General features: G+C 35.3%; 3 protein-coding genes across 9 annotated transcripts; 2 read left to right on the plus strand and 1 right to left on the minus strand.

Moving 5' to 3' along the window:
• Nucleotides 1-1,152: 1,152 nt before the first annotated feature.
• Nucleotides 1,153-5,363, minus strand: LOC138178245 (A-kinase anchor protein 17A). 7 transcript variants are annotated; one of them, XM_069109899.1, is made up of 7 exons: nt 4,745-5,363; nt 3,755-4,383; nt 3,513-3,661; nt 3,230-3,437; nt 2,957-3,157; nt 2,750-2,879; nt 1,153-2,678 (listed from the first exon to the last, which is right to left on the minus strand). In XM_069109899.1, exons 1-7 carry the CDS (start codon nt 4,914-4,916, stop codon nt 1,750-1,752), a joined length of 2,418 nt encoding a protein of 805 aa, XP_068966000.1. In that variant the 5' UTR covers nt 4,917-5,363; the 3' UTR covers nt 1,153-1,749. The 7 variants fall into 7 exon arrangements, with proteins under 7 accessions (XP_068966000.1, XP_068966002.1, XP_068965999.1 ...); XM_069109901.1 differs by having other exon boundaries at nt 2,966-3,157; nt 4,745-5,362; XM_069109898.1 differs by having other exon boundaries at nt 2,750-2,882; nt 4,745-5,362.
• A 402-nt stretch (nt 5,364-5,765) lies between these two features.
• pins (G-protein-signaling modulator pins) lies at nt 5,766-11,002 on the plus strand. Its single transcript, XM_069109905.1, has 8 exons — nt 5,766-6,106; nt 6,684-7,049; nt 7,114-7,256; nt 7,327-7,566; nt 7,637-8,108; nt 8,195-8,412; nt 8,487-8,631; nt 8,707-11,002. Exons 1-8 carry the CDS (start codon nt 6,062-6,064, stop codon nt 8,908-8,910), a joined length of 1,833 nt encoding a protein of 610 aa, XP_068966006.1. The 5' UTR covers nt 5,766-6,061; the 3' UTR covers nt 8,911-11,002.
• A 92-nt stretch (nt 11,003-11,094) lies between these two features.
• Nucleotides 11,095-17,444, plus strand: LOC138177972 (androglobin). The gene is made up of 8 exons (XM_069109367.1): nt 11,095-11,218; nt 11,282-11,382; nt 11,480-11,609; nt 12,571-12,792; nt 12,984-13,103; nt 13,172-13,491; nt 13,806-16,361; nt 16,644-17,444. Exons 1-8 carry the CDS (start codon nt 11,095-11,097, stop codon nt 17,280-17,282), a joined length of 4,212 nt encoding a protein of 1,403 aa, XP_068965468.1. The 3' UTR covers nt 17,283-17,444.
• Nucleotides 17,445-22,478: the final 5,034 nt, after the last annotated feature.

Raw genomic sequence — 22,478 nt, forward strand, 5'->3', positions numbered from 1 at the left:
TATGTGATAATATTTAAGTAAAAAAGATTTACCTTGCAATTTTATGATTGGACTGCGAAATTGGATACTCATTCGATTTATTACTGTTCACTGTTTTTATTTTTATATGACTCGATTATTCTTCTGTTAATTGTTAAATGTATTGTATACTTATAACTCCATGTACAATTCTAGCAAGCTCGTTTCCCTGATCACCGATCCAATGAACACGGATGATAGCGTTCGTTTTACAAAGGGAATCGTGAGCAAGAATAAAGATAGGAAGAAGGAATTTATAATTTTATCTAACCGAAGGAAATTTACGATGTGATCGTGAATCTCGTTAACGCGAGAGTGAACGAACGCTATCGTCGTGCAACGAATAAATTTAAAAAAGAAAAAAACAATTCCCACGCAACGAATCTTGAAAGTAGTCAATATCTAATCAATTCCGAAGATACCGTAGCGGTAGACGATTTAAGAAAACAAGAAAAAAAAAAAGCGGAAAAAATGAGAAACCAGTGTAAAAGGAGTAATGCCAATAACGTTGAATGAGTAAAGAAAGGAAAGAGACAAGGCAAAACACGCTTGTAAAGTGAACGATATTCAAGCGAGTGATGAAGTATCTTTCATGAGATTGAATATCATTGTCGAACATCGATTGTAAAACTAAGAAGGAAAAATAGAGCAAACCGGTGTTGTTATTCCGAAACATACGAGTGGCGATGCGAGGTGTATATATATATATGTATTATATATATACATACATATTATTATATAATTAAATATAGCGATGAGAAGACAAGCAAACAAAAAATGTAGCACATATTTTTAAAGAGAAAAAGATGAAGAAATGAACAAAAACCGTGTTTTGAGAAAGCGATACGTCGAGCGGATACGCACGTGCGGTGCTAATCACGGCACTAATAAGTTAAAGAATGAAAGAAAATAAAACCGATGAATTTCGATGATCTTTGTTAATCATAGGCGAATTAATTAATATCAAGCGAAGCACCAGTCGATAAATCTCTAATCGTAGCGTGTATCTCCGAAGAACGCTGCTAAGAAAAAAAAAACGATCTTCGATCCTTTACGAAAGGATAGGAGTATAATGACTAACAATGTTTATGAACCAATGCATTTTCATGCCGAAAAACAAATAAAATTTGCAAGTCGAATCTCAATGTCTTTTACTTTGATGCATCCTGTATCTTTTCCGAAAAGAAACTAAAGAGGTGAAGTCTGGTTTACGTAACAATAAAGAGTATTCCAAAATGTACATATATTTGGATCAATAAACAATTTACCAAAATAGACATCAATGTACTACTACATTTGGGATGGTTCAACAGATATTTAATACGTCGATGTCACAGGTTTATTTTTAATCTTGAGATAAAAATGCATACTTTAGCAACCTTTGTTGGCTATGTCATTCATAATATATGTACAATACACATTCAAAATTCAAACATCCACAGGATTAGAACGTTAACAATACTTAGCACGTACATGTATAAGTGATGCACTTAAATATCGTCTCTCGTATATATTGCTATATATATGGAATCCTTTAAAGCTAGGAAGAGCTAGCACATGAATAAAAATATATATCCTCTTTTATCAAAGAAATACTACAAACTCGAATATACACAATTAGGATTACGCACTCACGGATTTCTTACAGATTTTGTACAAAGAGTTAGCTATACGCTTTTCTTACGCGGGAGCATTGAAGACACAATGTGGAAGAATGGTCTTCGATTCTTGTCAATCAGAAGTTATATTCTCCAAATGAAAGGTTTGTGGCGCTTCTTTATTTGCAGTTTCTTGCTCCATTATACTTGTCAATTGAACAGTGTCCGTTTTATTGCTCAGAGCTTCTGCCCCTTTTGACCAAGAACAGCTTCTTCTGCCAGGTGATTTAGGCATGGACCAGGTACTACTACGCGATCTTCTTTTAGGCGACGTACTACGAGATTTAGCTCTTGTGATTTTCACCTTCGATACTGATCTTCCTCGCCTGCGCCTATAAGGATGTTTATTGTTGTTTCGAGAATTAGAGTGACTCTTCGAACGAGATTTCTTCTTAGATCTCGATCGTCGCGATCGAGACCTCATTCTAGTGTCGGATTTCGACCTTGATCTCGATCTTCCTCGTCGTCTTTTCGAACGGGATCTACTTCTGCTTTGTCTTCTACTACGAGATCTCGATCCAGACCTCAATTTCGATCTTGAACGTGATTTCGACCTCGATTTGCCGCGTGATTTAGATCTCGATTTCGAGCGAGACCTCGATCTTGATCTTGATCTTGACCTCGACCGTGACTTTGATCTCGATCTAGACCTCGATCTCGATATTGATCTTGATCTCGACCTAGATCTGCTAAACGATCTTTTACGACTACGTGACCGTGAGCTTCTGTAGTCGAAAGAATGATAGTCCTGACCTACTAAATGAGCAAAGTATTTGTAGTACTGTTCGTTATACAAATGAGGATTAAATGTATGCAACGTGTGAGGATTTCCAGCATTACGCCATGAAAATCCCCTACCCCGTCCTCGTGTAAAACGACCACCTCTGGATATACCTCTCGGTAAACTGGAGTAAATCACAGGCAGAGGCGCATCATAATACCACGGTTGTGGAAAACGTGGATAAAGTGTGGGATAAGAAAGAGGTTCTAAAGTCGACGGTGCTAAAAGAAAAAATACAATTAATTAGTATTTTTGGTGACACGTATTGATTATTGTTATTATTCGTGTTTACCTGTTGACGATGATGGATGTGTAACATTTTGATTCAGAACACTTTTTAATTTTTTTGTTTGCTCTTCTGCGCCTGATTCCTCGCTTAGGCTTGCAGAATTTTCGGAATCCTTACCACCCTTCTTCCGTTTCTTCTGAAAAAGATTAATTGCTCAATATAAAAATTAAAAAAAGGAAATGAAGAAAACGGTAGAAATATAAAAAATACATTTGTTACTTTTTTCTTTTTTTCTTTCTTAGATTTTTTCTTCTTTGATTTTTTTACTTTCTTATCTTTCTTTTCATCCTTAGAATCTTCTTCTGAACTCAATATTTCAATAGTACCATCTACTTTATTACTTCTCTTGTCTTCTCTTTTTGCATCGTTTGAGAATTCATCTATTTTAATCTCATTGTTTTCTACTTTTATCTTAATATGGAAAATTAATTTTAGTCAATTTTATTCTTACCAAGATATAATGAAAATTTCACAGAATTTTACCTTTATTCTATCAAATAATTCATCTAACAAACGAATGCTTTCAAGTTGCCTTTGTGCTTTTATTAATTTTTGGCCTTCTCTGGCAATCTTCATGGACACTTTATCCTCTTCCTTCTTTCGAAATATAGTTATAGCTTTACGTTTTCGTTTCTCTTCCCGTTTTTTCCGCCTATTTTCTTTAGCTACTGCATCAGCTTCTTCTTTCTTCCTAGAAGAAATAATGTACGAAATGTTACATGGTGTTTTAATTACAGTCGTCACTATAAATATTACTGCTAATTACTTTAGTTCTTCTCGTCGTTTTTCTTCAGCTTCTTCTTTCCTACGAAGTCGTTCTGCTGCTAATGTATCCTGAGCTATAAGACGTTTTCTTTCAAATTCTCTATGTGCAACAGAACTATCGCTCATGTGTTTTGTTTTATCAAAAGTAATCTATATAAAATAACAAATATGAAAAACGACTTTTTTTATTTTATTATTACAGTTGATACAACTTATGTATGTATGCCTACATTGCAAACGCACCTTAATAGAGGCTGTAAATGCTTTTTCTTCTTCTTTTTTAAGAAGTTTCATACCACGCAATGCATCCATAGCTCTAACAAAATCCATATATTCAATATATTGAATATATGCATCAAAAAATATGCCATCTTCATAACTAAACTTATTTATATTTGTGCCAAGACGCATTCTAGACCTATAAGGATCAGCAGCAGGTACATCTATTCTTCTAAGTACTCCCCATTTCTTGAAGATCTTACTGATCAAGGATTCACTGGGCATAGTTGCACCATCTTCAGTGAACCATTTAACAGGTAAGCCTGTTATGTGTATAGTATCAGGCCTTTCTCCAGGTTTTAGTTCATTCATATGCTTGGCATCTCTGAAATAAGAATTCCAACTATGCCTTGTTGGAAAATCATCCTTTGTTTCTGCCGCACGGACTTTTAGTACATTGGGGAATCCAGACAAGTTCAAACGCTGGGAATCCAATCTTGCAAGCACACGCTGTAGTCTGCATCTGTCTTGCAAATCTCCCTCCAATCTGATAAATTCCAATGTACTCTTGGCTACTTTCAGAGATGCAAACTCGTCCGGTAATATAAGGGCACGGATCTTCTCCATTACTTCCCATGTTGATATTGTCTTTCCTATTTATATCGCAGTTAATTTTCTGTAAAAACCTACTATGCTAAAAATATTACATATAATTATAAATATACATAGAATTTGAAACAATAAAGTTGTTTCCTGTCACAAAATTTCAACATAGTTAATCTGTGCATTTATTAAATTCATTTTATAAACCTAGAAGAATCATGATTAAAATATGCACAAATATGTTTTTAATAACATAAATAGTGATTGACATATGAATAAAAAGTCATTTGATAAAGTTCTCAGTAATAAGAAATGACAAACATAAGTTTAAACAAAAACGTAAATGTGATCTTTCTCAGTAAGTAAAAATGCAGATGAAGATAAAATACATATCATTCATGACCGTTTTACCTGCTACTTTTAGTTGAGGAAGATTAACAGAAACATTTATCTTTGCGACTGGTTTTAAGTAAAGCGCGCGTTGCGTATACAGAGGCACGATATCACTAAGATCCCTACAGCTTCGAAATTGATTAACAACCTCAGTACTGGAATTTTCACCTACTTTCTTACCATCGCTCATTATTAATATAACGAATACTTTCTATACGGTAGAAGAACGCGATATAAAGTTACGGAATACAAGGGAAAAAGCTACAATTATTGTTAAATATCTATCTTACGACAAAGTAAACCCAGTGAGATGAAAACCATTCAGTAGAGAGGTTGTGTATCCATTCGAAATTAATAAATCTTCCTCAGACTCAAAAAGATTCTCCTCCTTCACTTCACCGTTTAATATCGTTCCGTTCACCGCGCGACTCGACTCACTTCTCACAGATTTACTTCTCCGTTTACCGACTTAAACATCATTCAACAAAAACAGAATCATATATGAACTCCATGTTCTGTCAAACTCTACCGATCGAACACTGTAAATACGAAGAGGACTTCAGAATATCAAAGATGAGTAGCATGAACGAGAAGATGTACACATGAGACACATCGTATGCGATTACACATTTGCGGTTGAGTCCAAAATCGGTGCATATGTTGTGAATTGGTGTAGGCCTGTTGTGCCCTCTAGCGTGGATATCTTATATGATAATAGGTTAAATTCTAGAGCCGCAAATTCAATTGCATAGTACTTCAATTGTACGTAGCCGAGACAACAAACTATATATGCTAAGTTCCAACTAAAGAGAGCAGATCCCTAATTTTATAGGTTCTTGTACATACTAATGTCAATTAAACTCAGCACTTGGCCGCATGGTGCAGCACCGTAATGTACTGTGAAACAACTAGAACTATGGGTGTGAGTAATCTCTGATACCATGTGTTGCATCTTAGAGAATTTTGTTTTGTTACCAAGTGGAACGCGATTGGACGTTGCACCAGGGACATAGATCCAGCGCCATTTGTTTGGACGCTCAATTTTCGGTCAGTTGCATTTGGAAACTGCGGCGAGTGGTTACGGGGTTGGAGGGAAAAGTGATGCGCGTTTTACTCGCGAGAAGCACGCGAATGTGATTATTGCAAAGAAGTAATAAAATCGCAGTACCAAAAACAGCAATAGCACGATGCGTGAGAAATTGTGCACGTCGAATTACCGTCGTAACCCGAATAATCGCCTACCGCGTACGTAAGACTCGCTGTTATTTACGGTCGTGGAACTTCAAGGATCGATTGTTAATTTACGAGGGGAGAACGAAAACGAAAGGGAGCACAATGTCTCTGAGCGCGAGTGCGGAAAATTTAACATCAGAAGGGCAAGTAAGTGAACCATACTAATTAATACGCTTTTACATGAATCGCGTGACTCATACTGGTCTATCATCGCGTTACTGTGCATGATTAATTCGCTTTTATTCGTTTCACTTTTTACTATTTATTAGCAGCATATAATTTCTTGAAGCTTTCTACAAATAACAAAAAATATATCACGCCAAAAATAAAGAAGTGGTGGATATTATGTATAAGTACTTACTCGAGTTGTCATATATACCTATCAATTAATTTAATTTAATTATCTTTACGATTATGTAAACATTCTATGAATTTATTATCCGTCTTAAATAACTAATAAGAATAAATTTAAGCTTTCAGTATAAATACTCTATCTCTAATCAATTTATTGTAATTGCATGATCAGCCACTCCCATGATCATTTCAATATTCTTTCCTTTTTTCCTATTTTTCTTTTTTCACATTGTGATTATGCATTAGAAATTATGTTATTATCCTTCCTGCTAAATTGACATATGTTTCTAATATATTTGAAGTAATGAAAACACAAATTGGAGGAATGATAAACAAGTATATGATAGATGAAATTTTTTACATTTGACAGAATAGTGAAAGGTGGAATATGTGCCTTGAATTGGCGCTTGAGGGTGAACGTCTGTGTAAGGCTGGAGATTGTAAATCTGGGGTAGCATTCTTTCAAGCTGCAATTCAAGCTGGTACAGATGACTTAAGGATCTTAAGTGCAATTTACAGCCAATTAGGAAATGCTTATTTTTACCTTGGAGACTATGTGAAAGCAATGCAATATCATAAATTGGATTTGACACTAGCACGTAACATGGGAGACAAATTAGGAGAAGCAAAGTCTAGTGGAAACTTGGGAAATACATTAAAAGTCATGGGAAAGTTTGATGAGGCTATGATTTGTTGCAAGAGACACTTGGAAATTTCAAGAGAAATTGGAGACAAGGTGTGTATATGATCAAAAAATTATATTTGGTTCCTATTAGTTTTAAAAACAATTTCTTACATAGCTAAGCGAAGGAAGAGCTTTATACAATTTGGGGAATGTCTATCATGCTAAAGGTAAACAGGCGGGTAGAGTAGGTCATCAAGATCCTGGGGAATTTTCTGAGGATGTCAGACAATGTTTACAACAAGCTGTACACTATTATGAGTAAGAAAATTGAAGATCTTAAGCTGGGATATAGACTTATACGCATAAATCATATAAATTCCTTTTATAGAGAAAACTTAGAATTGATGAAGGAATTGGAAGATTCTGCTGCTCAAGGTAGAGCTTGTGGAAATTTAGGAAATACATTTTATCTTCTTGGCGATTTTCAACAAGCAATTTATTATCACAATGAAAGATTAAAGATTGCCAGAGAATTCGGTGATAAAGCTGCTGAGAGGAGGGCAAACAGTAATCTAGGAAATTCACATATATTTCTTGGTGAATTTGAGAAAGCTGCACAACATTATAAGTATGTATTTAGATTACATCTTCAAAACAATAAATCAATATGTAGATAAACATTAATTACTCTACTCTAGGAGAACTCTAGTTCTTGCACAAGAGTTAGGAGATAGAGAAGTAGAAGCACAGGCATGCTATTCCCTAGGAAATACGTATACTCTATTGCGAGATTATCCAACTGCAATAGAATACCATTTGTGGCACCTTGAAATAGCACAACAGCTTAAAGATCGTGTAGGTGAAGGCCGTGCCTGCTGGTCTTTGGGAAATGCATATGCTGCGATGGGTAACCATGAAAAAGCACTACACTATGCCAATCTACATCTAACCATTTCCAAAGAATTGGAAGATCCAATGGGACAAGCTACTGCACAAATGAATGTCGATGATTTACAAAAGATTCTGGGTTTGGAAAAAGGGCAGCAAGAGAATAATAAAGAAAATATTGCACAAAAACTATCGACCAATACTGGCTCAAATGTTAATATATCTTCACCATGTAGATATAGACTTAGACGACAAAGCATGGATAATCTCGATCTCATTAAGGTAATTTGATTATTTAATATAATTTTATTTTACAATATTACAATATTGAGTTGGAGATTTCTAACGAAATTATCATTTTTATTTAGCTCACACCGGACGCAAAACTAAAAGAGCAAGCTGAATCTCAAATAGATAAAAGTAATAACACGACACCACAACTTACTCAAAAAGAAGAAGATAGTTTCTTTGATCTTCTATCTCGTTTTCAATCTGGTAGAATGGACGATCAACGTTGTGCATTGAATATAAATCGCAATCCGAAGTTTAGAACGATAACACCTGAGGTGTGCGAGTCGGAAGATAAGTACGTGTCTTTTGCAAAAATCATTATTTTATTTACTAATAGTATATATTAAAATACATTGATTTTATTTTCAGGGATGGAGAAGATTTACTAGAACTGATTGCTGGAATGCAAAGTAAAAGAATGGATGAGCAACGAGTGACGCTGCCTTACTTACCTGGCCTAAACAGTAATCAAGATTCCGACGATTCCTTTATCGAAATGTTGGTTAGATGCCAGGTACATATCACACACTCATGTACTTTTTTTCTATTAAACTCACCAGATCAAATGTTAAATAAATTATGTATATAGAGTTCGCGTTTAGAAGATCAGCGGAGCCCTTTACCAGCAGCATCAACGGTGCACGATGCTGAAGAGGAACACAACCAAAGATCTAATGGGACTACTCAAGCAGGGTCGACAGTGCCTGAGGAGGATCTTTTCGCTTTAATACAAAGACTTCAGGCCGGACGAATGGAAGATCAAAGAGCCTCTGGTCCTGGCAAAACCTGTTAAAGCATTAATATATATAATTGTGGGAAATCTTATGGTAATGAACCTGCTTGGAATTCTACGATTCGTTCCACGCAATTTCTCGTTGTCTTCTTTTATGATTTACGAAACAATCAATGCTTAATTTATGGATTCCGCTCATAGCCTATGAAATCATTGTACAAGTATGATTCAGACTTTAGGAAACTGCAAGGTACTATTATACCGTCCACTGACATTGGTTCTTCACTTTATACGTAGAACAACGTAACGATACCGTATTGTTACGATCATAGCATACTGATTTTGCTAAGCTGAAAACGACTTTTTTTAACTGCTTGAGTATCCATAGTATGGTGCCAAATTCTGTATATACGAACCTATGTTGTTCGTGTAACCAATCAGGAAATGTTGCACGACATTAAATAGAAAATAACTTTGTATTAATATTTTTGAGATGCAAGAGTATTTGTTTTTTTTAGCTGCGATTAGAAAGTGACTAAATAATTCACGATAAAAAAATTAAATTGATAACATTATAAACACTGCCAGGTTGAGTGTTTGAGTCATGCATTTCTTCAAAGAACTTAAAATGTTAGTCATGAGCACGGAACGATGAAGATTTATCAATCCTGGCATTATTTTTTCCATATTCAGTATTGTATAATTAGATATCAATTATTTTCGTGAATTGCGAGGTACTACGTGATAAAATTGGTGCCAAAAAGAATTGATCTGTTGGAATCTGAATATATAGTATAAAAAAGAAAGAAGAAATTGTTGGTCTTCGTTGTTTGTCTATTTTTCTGTATTCACTGTTTTCCCTATTATATATTGATAAATGCATGTGAATTAATCGAAGTTTGTAACACGTATAATTATAATAATTTATAACCAATGTTACCACTTCTATTAATTATATGATGTTGTAACCAGCTTCCGTCTTTCATCTATACTCTGCACATTCCAATTAGATGGAGTGTTAATGGTGTATCTGTGGATAGACTGGATCGACCATGATCATTTTTAATTCCAATAGTACCTAACTACAAAACTCTGTATGGATATTCCATCTTAAAACTTTCAAACAGACTTAATTATGCATAAGAGAATTCAATTTATAAGGATTCTCAAACTTACAATTTGATACAATCCACTGTATCATCCTGATCTCGTTGTGTTCTAAGAACTTTGAAAAGACAAATACTTGGATAATACATTTATTAAAAGAGGAACGTATTGAACATTCCATTAAATATTCCATATTATATTTATAATCTTTAAAGATATCTTACCGATAAATAACCTAATGTAAATCCTACGCGTTGTTTGTTTCTGGATATGCGGTAGGAAGATTATTAGAAATAAAACGCTTCAAGGATCTAGAGGAGAAAACAAGAAGAAGATTGGAACAATGCCTTAATAAGTTTATGTAATTCTATCGACCTACTATGCGTGTATGTGTACTTTGAGGCTAAACCGTTTCATGCCTACTTATTATACATGTGTACTAAAATCTAAACTTAACTATGAAAGCGAATATAAAATTAAGCCGAGCCTGGTCAAGCGACTATAAAACTATGTTCGAGTATTGTTGGAGAAGAAAATTATTAGTGTCATGTAAAAGGAAGGACGAGAACTAATTGTAATTCCTGTATGTATGAATTATAGTATTATTTTTCTTGTTGTTAAGAAAATTGTGTAACTATATGAACTTGAAACGAAAAGTGAGTTAAAGAACAAAAAAAAAAAAAAAAAAAAAAGAAATTCGTTCTAATGGTGTAAACGTACAAGCTCATCGTTCATAACTGTCATCATTGAAAGAATCGAAGTAACTATTGATTCGTTATTGAGTTTATATAATAACGAAAGATCAGTAATACTATTTTTTTGCAGATGTTACATTTGTAGTACATTCAATATCTTTAATACATTTAGTTTCTTACGGTTCGCGATGGCATCATAGCGGACTAGGTACTAATGAGATAATATAGTTTCTTTAAATTGTACTATTTTTTTATGGAGTCTGTCTTTGACGTAGATTTACATCTCACTCTCATATAGTTATGTATAATATAGAGATTCAATAAATATATATATATACTTTTTCCACAAATTTTAATATTTAATTATTGTTTGTTCTCAATGAACATTTTTATTTTTCACATAAGGACGATCGTCTTTTACTAAAAGAAAGATGTTTCAAATATGTCTGTAATGTCCAAAAAGCCTTCAGAATCTGTATTTGAAGCTTCTTCCATAGATGATTCAACGTTGTGGCCAGAATGGTCCGATGCAGCGTTAAACAAGGAAAATTGGGCTCATCCCAAAAGTAATTAATAAGAAAAATTGTTCTTTCATAATTTTGTTCATTGCAATTTTATATTGATTCTAGATGGACCGGATGGTTTGTTTCTCGACACACAGCTCGTTCAATTACCCCCATCTTTAGTACCTCATAAGTGGATAAGAGCAAAGAATTTAGATAATCTAAATGTATGTACGCTCCCTTAAAAAATTAATTTCTATTCATTTGATTGTCTAAAAAATCAACTTTACTTAACTTATTTACAATTGTATAACTTGAATTTAGGGACAACTGACAGTATTTGTCGCTAATTCAAAGAGTCCAGACTATATCGCGAATAACAAACACTTATTACACAGTCAGGTAATCTATATTAATTCAGATATGCCCGCACATTCTAACAAAATCTTTCAAAGTATTATCATTTTCACCCCTATTTGCGGTTTAAATTGGATGCATGCTAAAATATTTCCAAAAATAACGTATTTTAATTTATCGGATTGATCAGCTTGGTTTTTAAGCGACTTTTCCTCATATCACAGAAATATTAAATAACAGGAAAGAAAAAATTACTAATTAAAAAGTAAAGTGTCCATTCAGAAAGAGTCGCAAAGCGTTCGAGATCGCGTCATAATTGATCGGAGCGTACACACCGATCAAGAAGCAACCTGCTCGCAATTGAACGTGGTTCAATGAAGGGACGACTTTCAGTTCGCACGGTGGTTCATTTCCGCGCTAATAAATCTCCAGTACTGCGGTCGAGATGGATTGGAAATAAGTAGCGAGAGCAGCAATTTTATTTGGAATGGTCGGTACCAATCTTGGCAGGGCTGGATGAATGTGTATTCGATGAACAAGGCTGGCAAGGGTATGCTACATCGGCCCGTTATAAATCCAAACGGTATACTCTCAACATTTTATTAATCATCCATTTTTTTATTTCATTTTTTTTTTTTACATCAGACGCAAATTATCCGCGATGCGTTGCGATTTAATTAAATCGATCATCGGGAATGTTGCTCGTTCCTTACCTCTCCAAATAAATTAGAGCACTCCAGCATCTACTATTACCATTTTATCGTCATTAACGAGACAGCTTGTTGGCTTTCTAACGCGTGATGTTCGTTAATGCGTATATCCTGAGTCTGAGTAAAGAAGATCTAGAGATCTCTTATTATATATTATATTTTGATACGCTTAGAGATTTCTTGAAACATAATTTCTTAGATTCGCGAATTCGATACCTTGTGCGTTTCGACGGGTTTTTTAATTTCTTAGGATTTAGTGTCCCATTTCATGAAAATTATATTTTTCCTTCGTGAAGAAACTTTATTCCTGTGTATAAAGATTTTTGAAAAATTTGTATTACGTCGAAGGCAAATACGTTGTAAGATTATATTTCTTGGGAGCTTGGCGCCGGATTCTCGTGGATGATATGATACCAGTGAATGAAGAGAAAGTACCACTTTTACCTCGAACTACTAATAATTTTGAATTATGGCCCATGCTTCTTTCAAAGGCCCTATTGAAATTGTGCTCTTTGACCTGGACAGACTATTACGAGATCGTAGATTTCCATCCTGTCACGTGTTTAACAGGTAATGTAATAACTAAACTATTTAATTTATGCACCTATGGTATATTTATGCACTTATGGAAAATTTAAAAGTGCAGAAATATTCAAAACGCACGTAATATGGAAAAATATGTAAAATATCTATTTAATTAGAGACATAAAAGTATATTTCTCTTCTTCTATCATATATTGTTTCTCTTCAATTAAATACAGGATGGGTTTGTTTGCGATTAGAAGTGGAGTATCTGTCACCCCAAGATAAATGGGACTTTTTGAGACAGTACGCAGACCATTTCGAATGGGAAGCGGAAGTTACGGAGCAAGAAAGTCAGGGTTAGTCGCGTGTCTCCTGTATTTATCATTCTTACAATCCGTATATAGTTTTAACGCTTTGTAAATAGAAGCTTCGAGGTCTAAGAAAAGTAAAGAGGAAAGAAAGTCTAGGGAATCGACGAAGACGAAAAAATCTAAGGATACGAATCTTACGAGAAGATCCAACAACACTGCTGATACGAAAAAGTCCAAGAAAACCGATCGATCGAGGAAATCGAAAAATAATCAGAAGCTCAGCGCTTTGATTAAGCCACAACCAGTTACTCTGTTTCTCGGTTTGAAAGACATGAATGAAGTATCTTCAGAAATTGTGCCGGAAATAGCACCATGTTGGGGCCATTTTATTTATGTAGCTCAGTCACGCGATATTCCTTTGGATCCCAAAGATGTATGTTAAATAATTTTTGGAACTTAGTACGGCGAATATTGTGTACACGATCGTGAGTGAAATTTTAACCCATTTGAATTTTATTTTAATATTATCGTGCTGCGTAATATTGTAGCAATGTTATAATTCGTAGCCACTGAAAATAATGATTTCTCTAAAAATAATTACTTTTTATGATTGAATAACAATAAGACATTTTGTTCCGTTTGTTTAACTGTATTAATTTTTTAATTTAAACCAGATATATTGCGGTAAACTTTCGCCCATGATAGGATATCGAAATAAATGAAAAAAATAAATGATATAAATAATAGGTGAAGCCTCCGTTAGCAAGATGGAAATTTTATCGTTGGTTAAAATGGGCGATCAATGAAGGAATAATCGATCCAGTTGAATACTTCGTACCGATTCGATCCCTGAAAATAGTCAGCCCTTTGAGGAAATGCGAGGATAGCGTGATGAACAAATACATTGCGACAACTACAGAGAAAGATCTTCAAGACGAAACTGTCAATGATAAGTCGAAAACAGACGAAACAAGTCAGAAAGATAGGGCTCGTGAAATGTCGAAGGAAGAGAAGAAAATTTCACCAAATTTTTCAGAGGACATCAGCTTCTGGGCAGATTTTAACAAAATGGAACCCTACGTGAAAGACGTACATTTTTTCTATAAACTAGATTACTTTCAATACAGTATGAAACTGTCAGATCGATTTGCACCGAAACAACCAAACGATGAAAAATCTGAAACTAGAAAAGAGAGTAAAAAGGGTAGCAGGAGAAGTTCACCGTCTAAAACAACGTTCAAAAACTCTGAATTCATCGACACTTATAGTTGGCCTCAAAAAATGTCAAAAACCAGAAACGAGCCGCTATATGTCTTCACCGATTCGTTGGAAGAGAAATTCTTTCTCATCGACTTTGCAACGTTCCAAGTTTCCATCGAAATTGTCGAAAACGCCGACGATGAAACTTCAATCCCCAGAACCAAATTAAAAGGAAATAAAGATTGTCTAAGTATAGAAGAGCATTGTTGGTTTCGCAGGCCAGAAAAATCGATCTTCTTGGTCTCCGTTTTAACTGCTGGGACAAAATCAACCGTGATGGAAATAGATCGAGGGAGACACCTTTTACGAGTTTACTGTCACTCAGAATCCAATTGCCTTATATCTATCTCATCGGATACGGTTTTCCACGTGGGGGACAGGCGAAGGATGTATCAACTAATGTGCACAGAATCTGAAACGGTCGATCAGATGGCGAGGCACATCAGCAACTCCGTCTGTAGCGTCTATCAAGCGTTTGGCACTGAAAGATACTCGGAAGCCTTGAAGATTTACTACAAAAGCTACTTGCCACCGGTTGAAGATCGAAAGATGAGGGACAAGTTGTTCTATAATCAGATACACGACTACTTTATCGAAGAACAGGTACAATTAATTAGAAAAATCATGCCTGAAGACGAGGTTCCAGGTGTTTTACGAGCTCTGAGAATATTTTTTCTGAATCATACTGTTGGCTTAGAATGCTTCAAAGACGCAAGGATCGTGTTGAAGAACTTGCTGAACAAAACGAGAAGCTTGATTGAGGATAGAAGATACGCTAGTCAGCATCCCACGGAAAAAATTATTGTACAAAATAAGGCCGCAGCTGTTATTCAAGCGTTTTTCAAAACGATTACCATTAGGAGATATTTGAAAATACATAATCCTCGTCACGAACAGCATAATCAAGTTTTACAGAATCTACTGAAAGTTGCAGAATTGTATAATTATAATAAGCGAGAATCCTTAGCTAATCAGGTACTGAGGAATATATTAAAGCATCATGATAAATTACATGACATTTACTATTGTTCTAAAGACTTCGAGTACACCTTGCAAGCGCAAGAATTGAAAGGGACGGTGACAAATATCACGCCAAACCAATGGCTCCCTATTATAAGACTCGTGGTGAATCCTCAACCCTCAGAAACAGTGTTTGCCAGTATAGATTTATTTGTTAACCTACCAAAGTATAGTGTACGCATGTTTAAGAATGAGACAGGTAAAGAAATACAACGAGTGGTAAACAATGTGGTTCCAACTCGGTACCAGCATACGAAACTAGGTTACACTATCTTCTGCTATGGTTGGAGCGAAGACCAAACGTTGAAAGAGTTACCTTGGTCCTTAAATATAATTACAATGAAAGGACAACCTGTGTTCTATTTTCTAATTGACGAAGTATCGTTTCTCACGATTAACATGCCTCCTATGTTAGCTATAGAAGAATTAACCAACAGTTATATTCCTAATTCGAGAAATTATATTTCGAAGTGGATCGTTCGAGTGGTGAAACCTAGTTTGGTCTCGTTTAGATTAAGAGTATCATATGAGAAAGTAAGAATGAGATTGAGAGTCACCGATGAGGAAGGTCAAGTGTTGTCGCAAATAAAAGGTACTTGTGTAGTTATTTTGCCGATGGTGTATTTGGAATTTCGAAGAAGATCTACTGAAATTACACTTGAAAGGGATAATTCTGATAACATCGATGAAGAGAATTCTAGCGAAGAGAAAATTGATAGCAACGAAAGTAGAAGTAAGGATGATGTTATAGCTCACACGATTTATCACGTAGAAGCCTCAGTGCTTGAAAACAGCTGGCCATTGACTGAAACAGAATGGAGTCTTGTGTCAGAATTTAAAGTGAAACCGACAGGCTCTGTTATTAAAAAGAAACTACCATCTTTTTCGAATACAGGAAGACTGTCAAAGAATGAGTCGTTAAGGTCGAGGAGAGTTTCGAAGCAGTCTGTTGAAAGTGTTCCGGCTGTCGAGTCGCCTTATTGGATTCTTCAAGTAGTTACTGATTCTGGAAGCGGATTAAAGGTATATACCATATTTACACAACGTTTTAAGATTTTACAAACATTTCATATATGTAGCCACTGTTTATCTTTATTGCATATGTTTTAAATCAGATAATAATTCTTCAAGATTTATAGTTTAACTTCAAATTAAATAATAATTCCTAAACACTTTAATAACTTCCTAATGATTTTTCAAAACTTAAGTTCTCCTATGTGTGCTAAATTTATGAGAATGTATATGTGTATTTATAATATGGTTACATTATAAATCATCTATGACGATTATATTTCCGATCAATAGATATCCCAAGATAGGACGAAGGAAAGGGAGATAGCGAGGATGAAGGAAGCCTGGGCGAAAGAGAATCCTGACAGCTTGCAGCGTGGTAGAGAACTCCGTGAAGCTTTCATAAAGAAACACGAGATCAAGTTCAAATGCTCAACGGATTCGTTCGAAAAGAAACCTTCGAGTCATTCCGAGAAATCGTTGACGAAAAGGGAGAGCCATCGTTTGTCGCATATCGAGACATCCAGGATTTCAATGGCTCATTTGGAGAAGAGGACGTTGAAGCCACCTCCGTCCCTTCGTAGACTTCCACCCTTGGATTTGACTATCTACGAGGTCAAAGAGGACGAGGAGGACGAAGCATGGGTAAAGATGGAGTCGGATGAAGAAATGATGCGGAATATTCGTATAATGAATATCTTGTACGCTCAGGAAGACTACGCGCATTTTCTCGAAGATCTGAACAAGCTATATAAAAGACAGAAGTACCAATACGAAACATTGTATGGAAGATATATAGATGCATTTTTTGATAGAAGAGGAATGTTGGAAGATGTGTACGAAGCTCGAAAAGGATATATAGCTAGTACGAAGCCTGTAGCTGCTTCGAGCACCAAGTCTACTAAGAGAAGCAAGAAATCTAAGAAAACTTAGACCAATTAATTTTAGAATAATTTACATTAATTTTAATTCAGTAATTTACTATCACAAGTAAATATTTGGTTAATGTAGTTATGCTAGATTAAATAGTCAGAATAAATCGTGTTGTATTTAATAAGAAGATGAGAATAGGAAGAAGACACTTCACCAGTGTGAACCTGTTATTTGCTATACTTGAAATATTCTTCCAAATTTCTAGCTCTCATTACATAGCTTCTCTTCTCATTACATAGTCAAATTACTTGAATTCCAGTAAATAAACTAATCCGAACAAGATTTAAGATGTTTAAATGCTATTTATGTTAAGTTACATCCTTTAAGTTCTGCCTCTTAAAAACTTAAGAAATACACACGAAGGCCAATATACCTTAGCATTTACATATTCACGACACCCGGTTCACAAGAAAAGTATCTTTAATTGCTGCATGAACCTTGTGCTTACTAATCGTTGTAACCGCCAGCGTCATGTATATTCCGGTGCAGCGACATTCCTGGCGCCGCGGATTCCACCAGCTTCGAGTCCTCCTCGAAGCGAATAATCTGCGTATTACGTTCTAAACGATAGCGATCGATGATTCAGCGGGACCCTTTAAACAGCCACGATTTTTCATCGCCACTTATCTAGATCGGTGGTCGGTCAGGGACACATTGAACGATACCTACTCACGGTAGGTGGAAGCGATACAGTGAATTTGCAAAATCGGTCATAGATTAAAGATTACAGCTTTTGATGACCGTAACAAGCAATTAGAAACGTAATGGGGTTTATAAGGATCTAGAACTCCGTTCAAGGCTGCACGATATCAACTCGCAAGAAATATAATAAAGTAGAGTTATTTGAGTCATTTTGAGTTATTGAGTAAGCTTCAACATCTTAAGCTATTATAGGTATTATATAAGGTATTATATACATATAAAGAGTTTGCAAAAGATCCTGCCATACGATTATTCGTACCATTTTTTTGTTTTTTGTAATATTTTTATGCTGGATGTAAAGCGCATGACATTTTCTCATTCTTTCTTTATTATATTGGAGACTAATGGTGTCTCATAACATACAACGACTTTGATTATTTCGTATAAAGATTGAATTTTCAGATATTGAAGCTTAGGTGACTCGAGTAACTCTACCTTTCTATGTATACCAGATACGATTCAAAATGTTTCAGATCTCATCGCTACTTAATACGGTGGAGAACGTGCGACATAGGTGGAACTCGAAAAGAAGTCGATGTTTGCATACTGGCGACCGGTAGCCTGCGGTGCATCGCGAAGAGATGACCGTCGACGGGGCACCTTTTAATGACGTGCTCCCCGCTCGCCTCTGGAAAAGAAAAGCACGCTGATCCGTTCCGTTCATTTTTCATCCAGGACCAGTCCCCGTCGTCTAGCAAGATTATTACAAAACTGCGCGGGGAAGAGGTCTAGGTTAAGCGCAAGAACAGGTACAGCGTCAGCGAGCAACGTGCAGAGCTGTTTTATTCTCCGTGTGCTTAATGTGTAGTTCCTTCCTTTTCTATATTTATTTTTTATCCTTTACTATTTTTTTTTTTTTTTTTTTTTTTATGTCATAGCCAGTTGCTTTCGTTTGATCGATTTGTTTTTATTGGAGAAATTGATTGAAAGGAGATATAATGAAGAGGTAAGTTGGAAGTGTTCTGCATGGTTGTATGTAGAGCAGGTTTTTATTGGTAATATAGTAAAAAGGTGGTGGATGATGAATATGTGTATATAGGTTTATTTCTTGTTGACTTGTACTGGTTTATCTAACAAGATAAAGTTTAGATATATGAGCTATCTTCGCTCAGTTAACGCTAGTGGAATTATCAAATCTGTTAAAATAACAAGTTTTACATCTTTTGCTTTTGCAATTACTAAAACTTGAAATATTTGCAGTGGGGTGGAGGGAAAACGAAGATAATCATTTGATTCATTATCGAGAGAAAATAGGTTACACCATACCAATTAACGCTAGAAATATTAAACTGATCAAAGTGACAAGTTATGGCCGTTTTTCTACTATTTATTCCCATAACGAAATGTTGAGTATCACTAGATAATACTCAATGACGGAGTCAATGAAGAATTTCTATAAATACCGACAATACTAAGAGCACAATCTAATTAATTGAAGTAGTCAAGTGATATGCACTTCACAGTATCACGCGTAGAATTCCATTTAAACTTCGATTATAATTCTATTAAGATATCACTTGAGAAATATCAAACGATTCATTAAACTCGGCTCATTGACGGAATACGGCACTTAAGCTACAAAGTTTCATTGAAACATTTACAAAACACGCTGTACGTTGCTGCAACATGCGCGTTGATTGCAGGTGCATCCACGTTGCAGACTATCCGCTGGTGTTCAACATTCGAAGGCAGCAGTGCATCGCCTCGTCGGCAATCCTGTGATCAGTGTCGATCGTGTTTGTTGCTCGATCTCGCGTGTCGCCGAACAAATTAACGATCATGGTGGTACAGTGGCTTCTGCAAACTACGGACGCCGATTCACCTGGCAAATATCCAACTCACGTGCGTACTATAGCTTACACCGCAGCTCTGATGAGATAAGATCGAGATTTATGAACACGAGCTTGATAATTATAGTTTGTACGTGGATCGACCTAATAACAATATTGGCGAATAATTAACAACATTTATGATTTAATAAAAATATTAGCGTGTAACCATTGCCTGTGATTTAATAGAAATAGCACTGAAGATAAATTTGAGAGATAGAAATCGATTTTCTCAAGGAAGAATTCAAAGAATTCAATTGAATTTTTCGAAAGTGTACTTATACTTTCTATATGGCAAGGACGAAGAGGAGGTAGAGTTTAGTCGTGGATTATTCCACGTCATCGTGACTTTTAGTTCAGAATCTACTTGTCATTCGCGACCATCGCCAGAGCTTTCATGAATTCCTTCCTTGTCCGAGAATTCCTCATGTGGTGTCTTTAACTCGTAAAGAAATCGTAGTCATTCTAACTTGATTCTACCTTGCGAAGAATTTGTTTCGTATATATCGATTGCTATTAAAAAAAACAAAAGGCTTCTAGTGTAATTGCAAAGATATTCTCACAAAGATACAAATATGACAATTCCAAAGTGGAAATATGAAATCACAGATATCAATAATAATTCTTCCATTTTATTTACAAGCATAATGAACTATCGAGAACGACTCAAAGAGCGTATAGCAGGATTAAAAGTATTCTTGTCAGTGAATTGCAATTTCAATTTCCTTCTTCACGAAGCTATTAGGACGTTTCCGCTCATAAAACGGAGTATGGTGACGTTAGTTTAACGCTTTCGCGATAAACGAAGCCGCCTTACAATCAGTAAAACTTCCCCGTGTGCGTACGATCGTTCGTTTCTTGTTTTATAGCTGTTAAACGGGCCATTGGCTAGTTAGAAAAGAAAAAGAAAAGGCAAGAGAATGAACGCGGCCGTCGTTAATCATCGTTGATCTCGCTGGAGAGTCGCGATTCGCATTAGAGACGGTCGACAATTTTCACCGTCGTCACTCAAAATCGTGGCCGCCGATCGGAAAATCGCGTTTTACGAGCCGTTGTTATCGGGAATATCTCGCTGGTAGAAGCCGCAAAGGCTCGCCCTGCGTGTTACGCGTCCCCGTTAGCTCTCTGTACCATTTCTCGCCTATTCATTTCCTCACGAACGCGCAGACTACCTTCAACTTTTTACACATTTACAATTTAGGATGGAACATAAAGTTGCGCGATTTTCACTTTGTACTGAATTATACGTAAGTCGTAACATTTGTCTATTGGTTCTGTGTTGCGCGTTAATCCACAGCTTTTCTTATCTATTGAAATATGCGAAATTTTATGTCAGATCTTACAACGCACGTTTAACAAAAACTTTTTAAAACCTTTTGAACGAAAAGTATATACTTCTAGCTTTTGCTTCCACAAATTTTATTGGGCTTAATCTTTATTAAAATTTAATCAGTATATTATTACGTTCTTTTCTCTTTTTTTTTCTTTTCTTTTAATAAGATTAAAATTGAGAATTTGACGTCTTAAGTAGCTTAAAATCGTAAGTTCGTAATAGAATAATGTTGCAATGACGAAAATAAGGAAGTTATGTTTCATGCGTGAAGTTAACTTTTAACCTCGATGTCAAGGAAACTCGGTGGTTCTGCATCTCATTGTTATTATCGCCACCCGCATATAATTCCATTCGAATGAGGTTACGTAATGACAATAAAAAGGACGGCTGTAAGAACGATGATGTCAGGAAGATTAGATTTTTTTTATGTGCTATAGATTAGTTGATAAAAGAATACATTGATAGTTATGTATTGGATTTTTCATTGCATTGCAAGCGATAAATCGTTCTGTAATAAAAATAGCTATTTGACGTGCCCTATTTTATTCTTTTTGTCTTCGTTCGAATATCGCACATGACTCGTCAGCTAACAATGGATGTTTTTAATCGAAGTGGCCGGAAGTGATGGCTTCTTAACACGCTTATTAGTTCAGAACGCAGAGGCCAATGTCGTTGGTATTTCTCAATCGTAGCTCGAGCTTCGTCTGATAACGTCTACACTTTGTTGCGAAAGTTCTATTAATTAGAACGTTTCGAACCTTCAATATCCATAATCTTCATTAATGCTCATTATATCTTTAAAATGAGATTTTATCTGTATCAATAAAATTTGAAAACAAAATCTTCGTTTAAAAATAAAACGAAGAAAACTTCAAAACTTCTAAAACTTTCTACTATTCTAAAACTTCATCTACATCTGATCTTCCTATTTTTATTTCCTCCAGAAATTTAATTTTAAAATATTTCTTCGAAAACATTGTCCACTACATATAACTCAAATATCTACGAAATTTTCTCCAGTTCGAAGATCCTCCTAACTTTTTCTTTCTTCATTTCCCTAAGAAATCAAATTATACTACTTTCGCAAAAGTATTAAAACGAAAAGAAGATCTGAACTTCGTGTTTTAAGATCTTCTTAGCGGCACCTATAGCTTGCCTTCTACAATTTTCCTTCCTTCGGTTCCCTAAGAATCCAATTATGAAACACTGTCACATGTTGCCTCAAAAAAAAGACAGTCAAAGAAACGTTTAACTTCTGAAGATCTTCCTACCCTGTTCTCGAACCTTCCTTCAAATTTTCCCTCTCTCTATCCCACACAAAATCCAATTGAC

Source organism: Bombus flavifrons, chromosome 3 (genome assembly GCF_040668555.2).
Source record: "Bombus flavifrons isolate JBK064 chromosome 3, iyBomFlav1_principal, whole genome shotgun sequence".
Lineage (NCBI taxonomy): Eukaryota > Metazoa > Arthropoda > Insecta > Hymenoptera > Apidae > Bombus > Bombus flavifrons.

Bases quoted from the DNA above. Each gene is read 5' to 3' on its own strand.
- LOC138178245 (XM_069109898.1), bottom strand. From the start codon at position 4,916: ATGAGCGATGGTAAGAAAGTAGGTGAAAATTCCAGTACTGAGGTTGTT. The intron at 4,384-4,744 runs GTAAAACGGTCA...CGATATAAATAG, and splicing joins TCCTCAACTAAAAGTAGCAG to GAAAGACAATATCAACATGG. The intron at 3,158-3,229 runs GTAAAATTCTGT...TTCCATATTAAG, and splicing joins AATTATTTGATAGAATAAAG to ATAAAAGTAGAAAACAATGA.
- pins (XM_069109905.1), top strand. From the start codon at position 6,062: ATGTCTCTGAGCGCGAGTGCGGAAAATTTAACATCAGAAGGGCAA. The intron at 7,257-7,326 runs GTAAGAAAATTG...TTCCTTTTATAG, and splicing joins CAAGCTGTACACTATTATGA to AGAAAACTTAGAATTGATGA. The intron at 7,567-7,636 runs GTATGTATTTAG...ACTCTACTCTAG, and splicing joins AAAGCTGCACAACATTATAA to GAGAACTCTAGTTCTTGCAC.
- LOC138177972 (XM_069109367.1), top strand. From the start codon at position 11,095: ATGTCTGTAATGTCCAAAAAGCCTTCAGAATCTGTATTTGAAGCTTCT. The intron at 11,383-11,479 runs GTATGTACGCTC...ACTTGAATTTAG, and splicing joins AGAATTTAGATAATCTAAAT to GGACAACTGACAGTATTTGT. The intron at 13,492-13,805 runs GTATGTTAAATA...TATAAATAATAG, and splicing joins TTCCTTTGGATCCCAAAGAT to GTGAAGCCTCCGTTAGCAAG.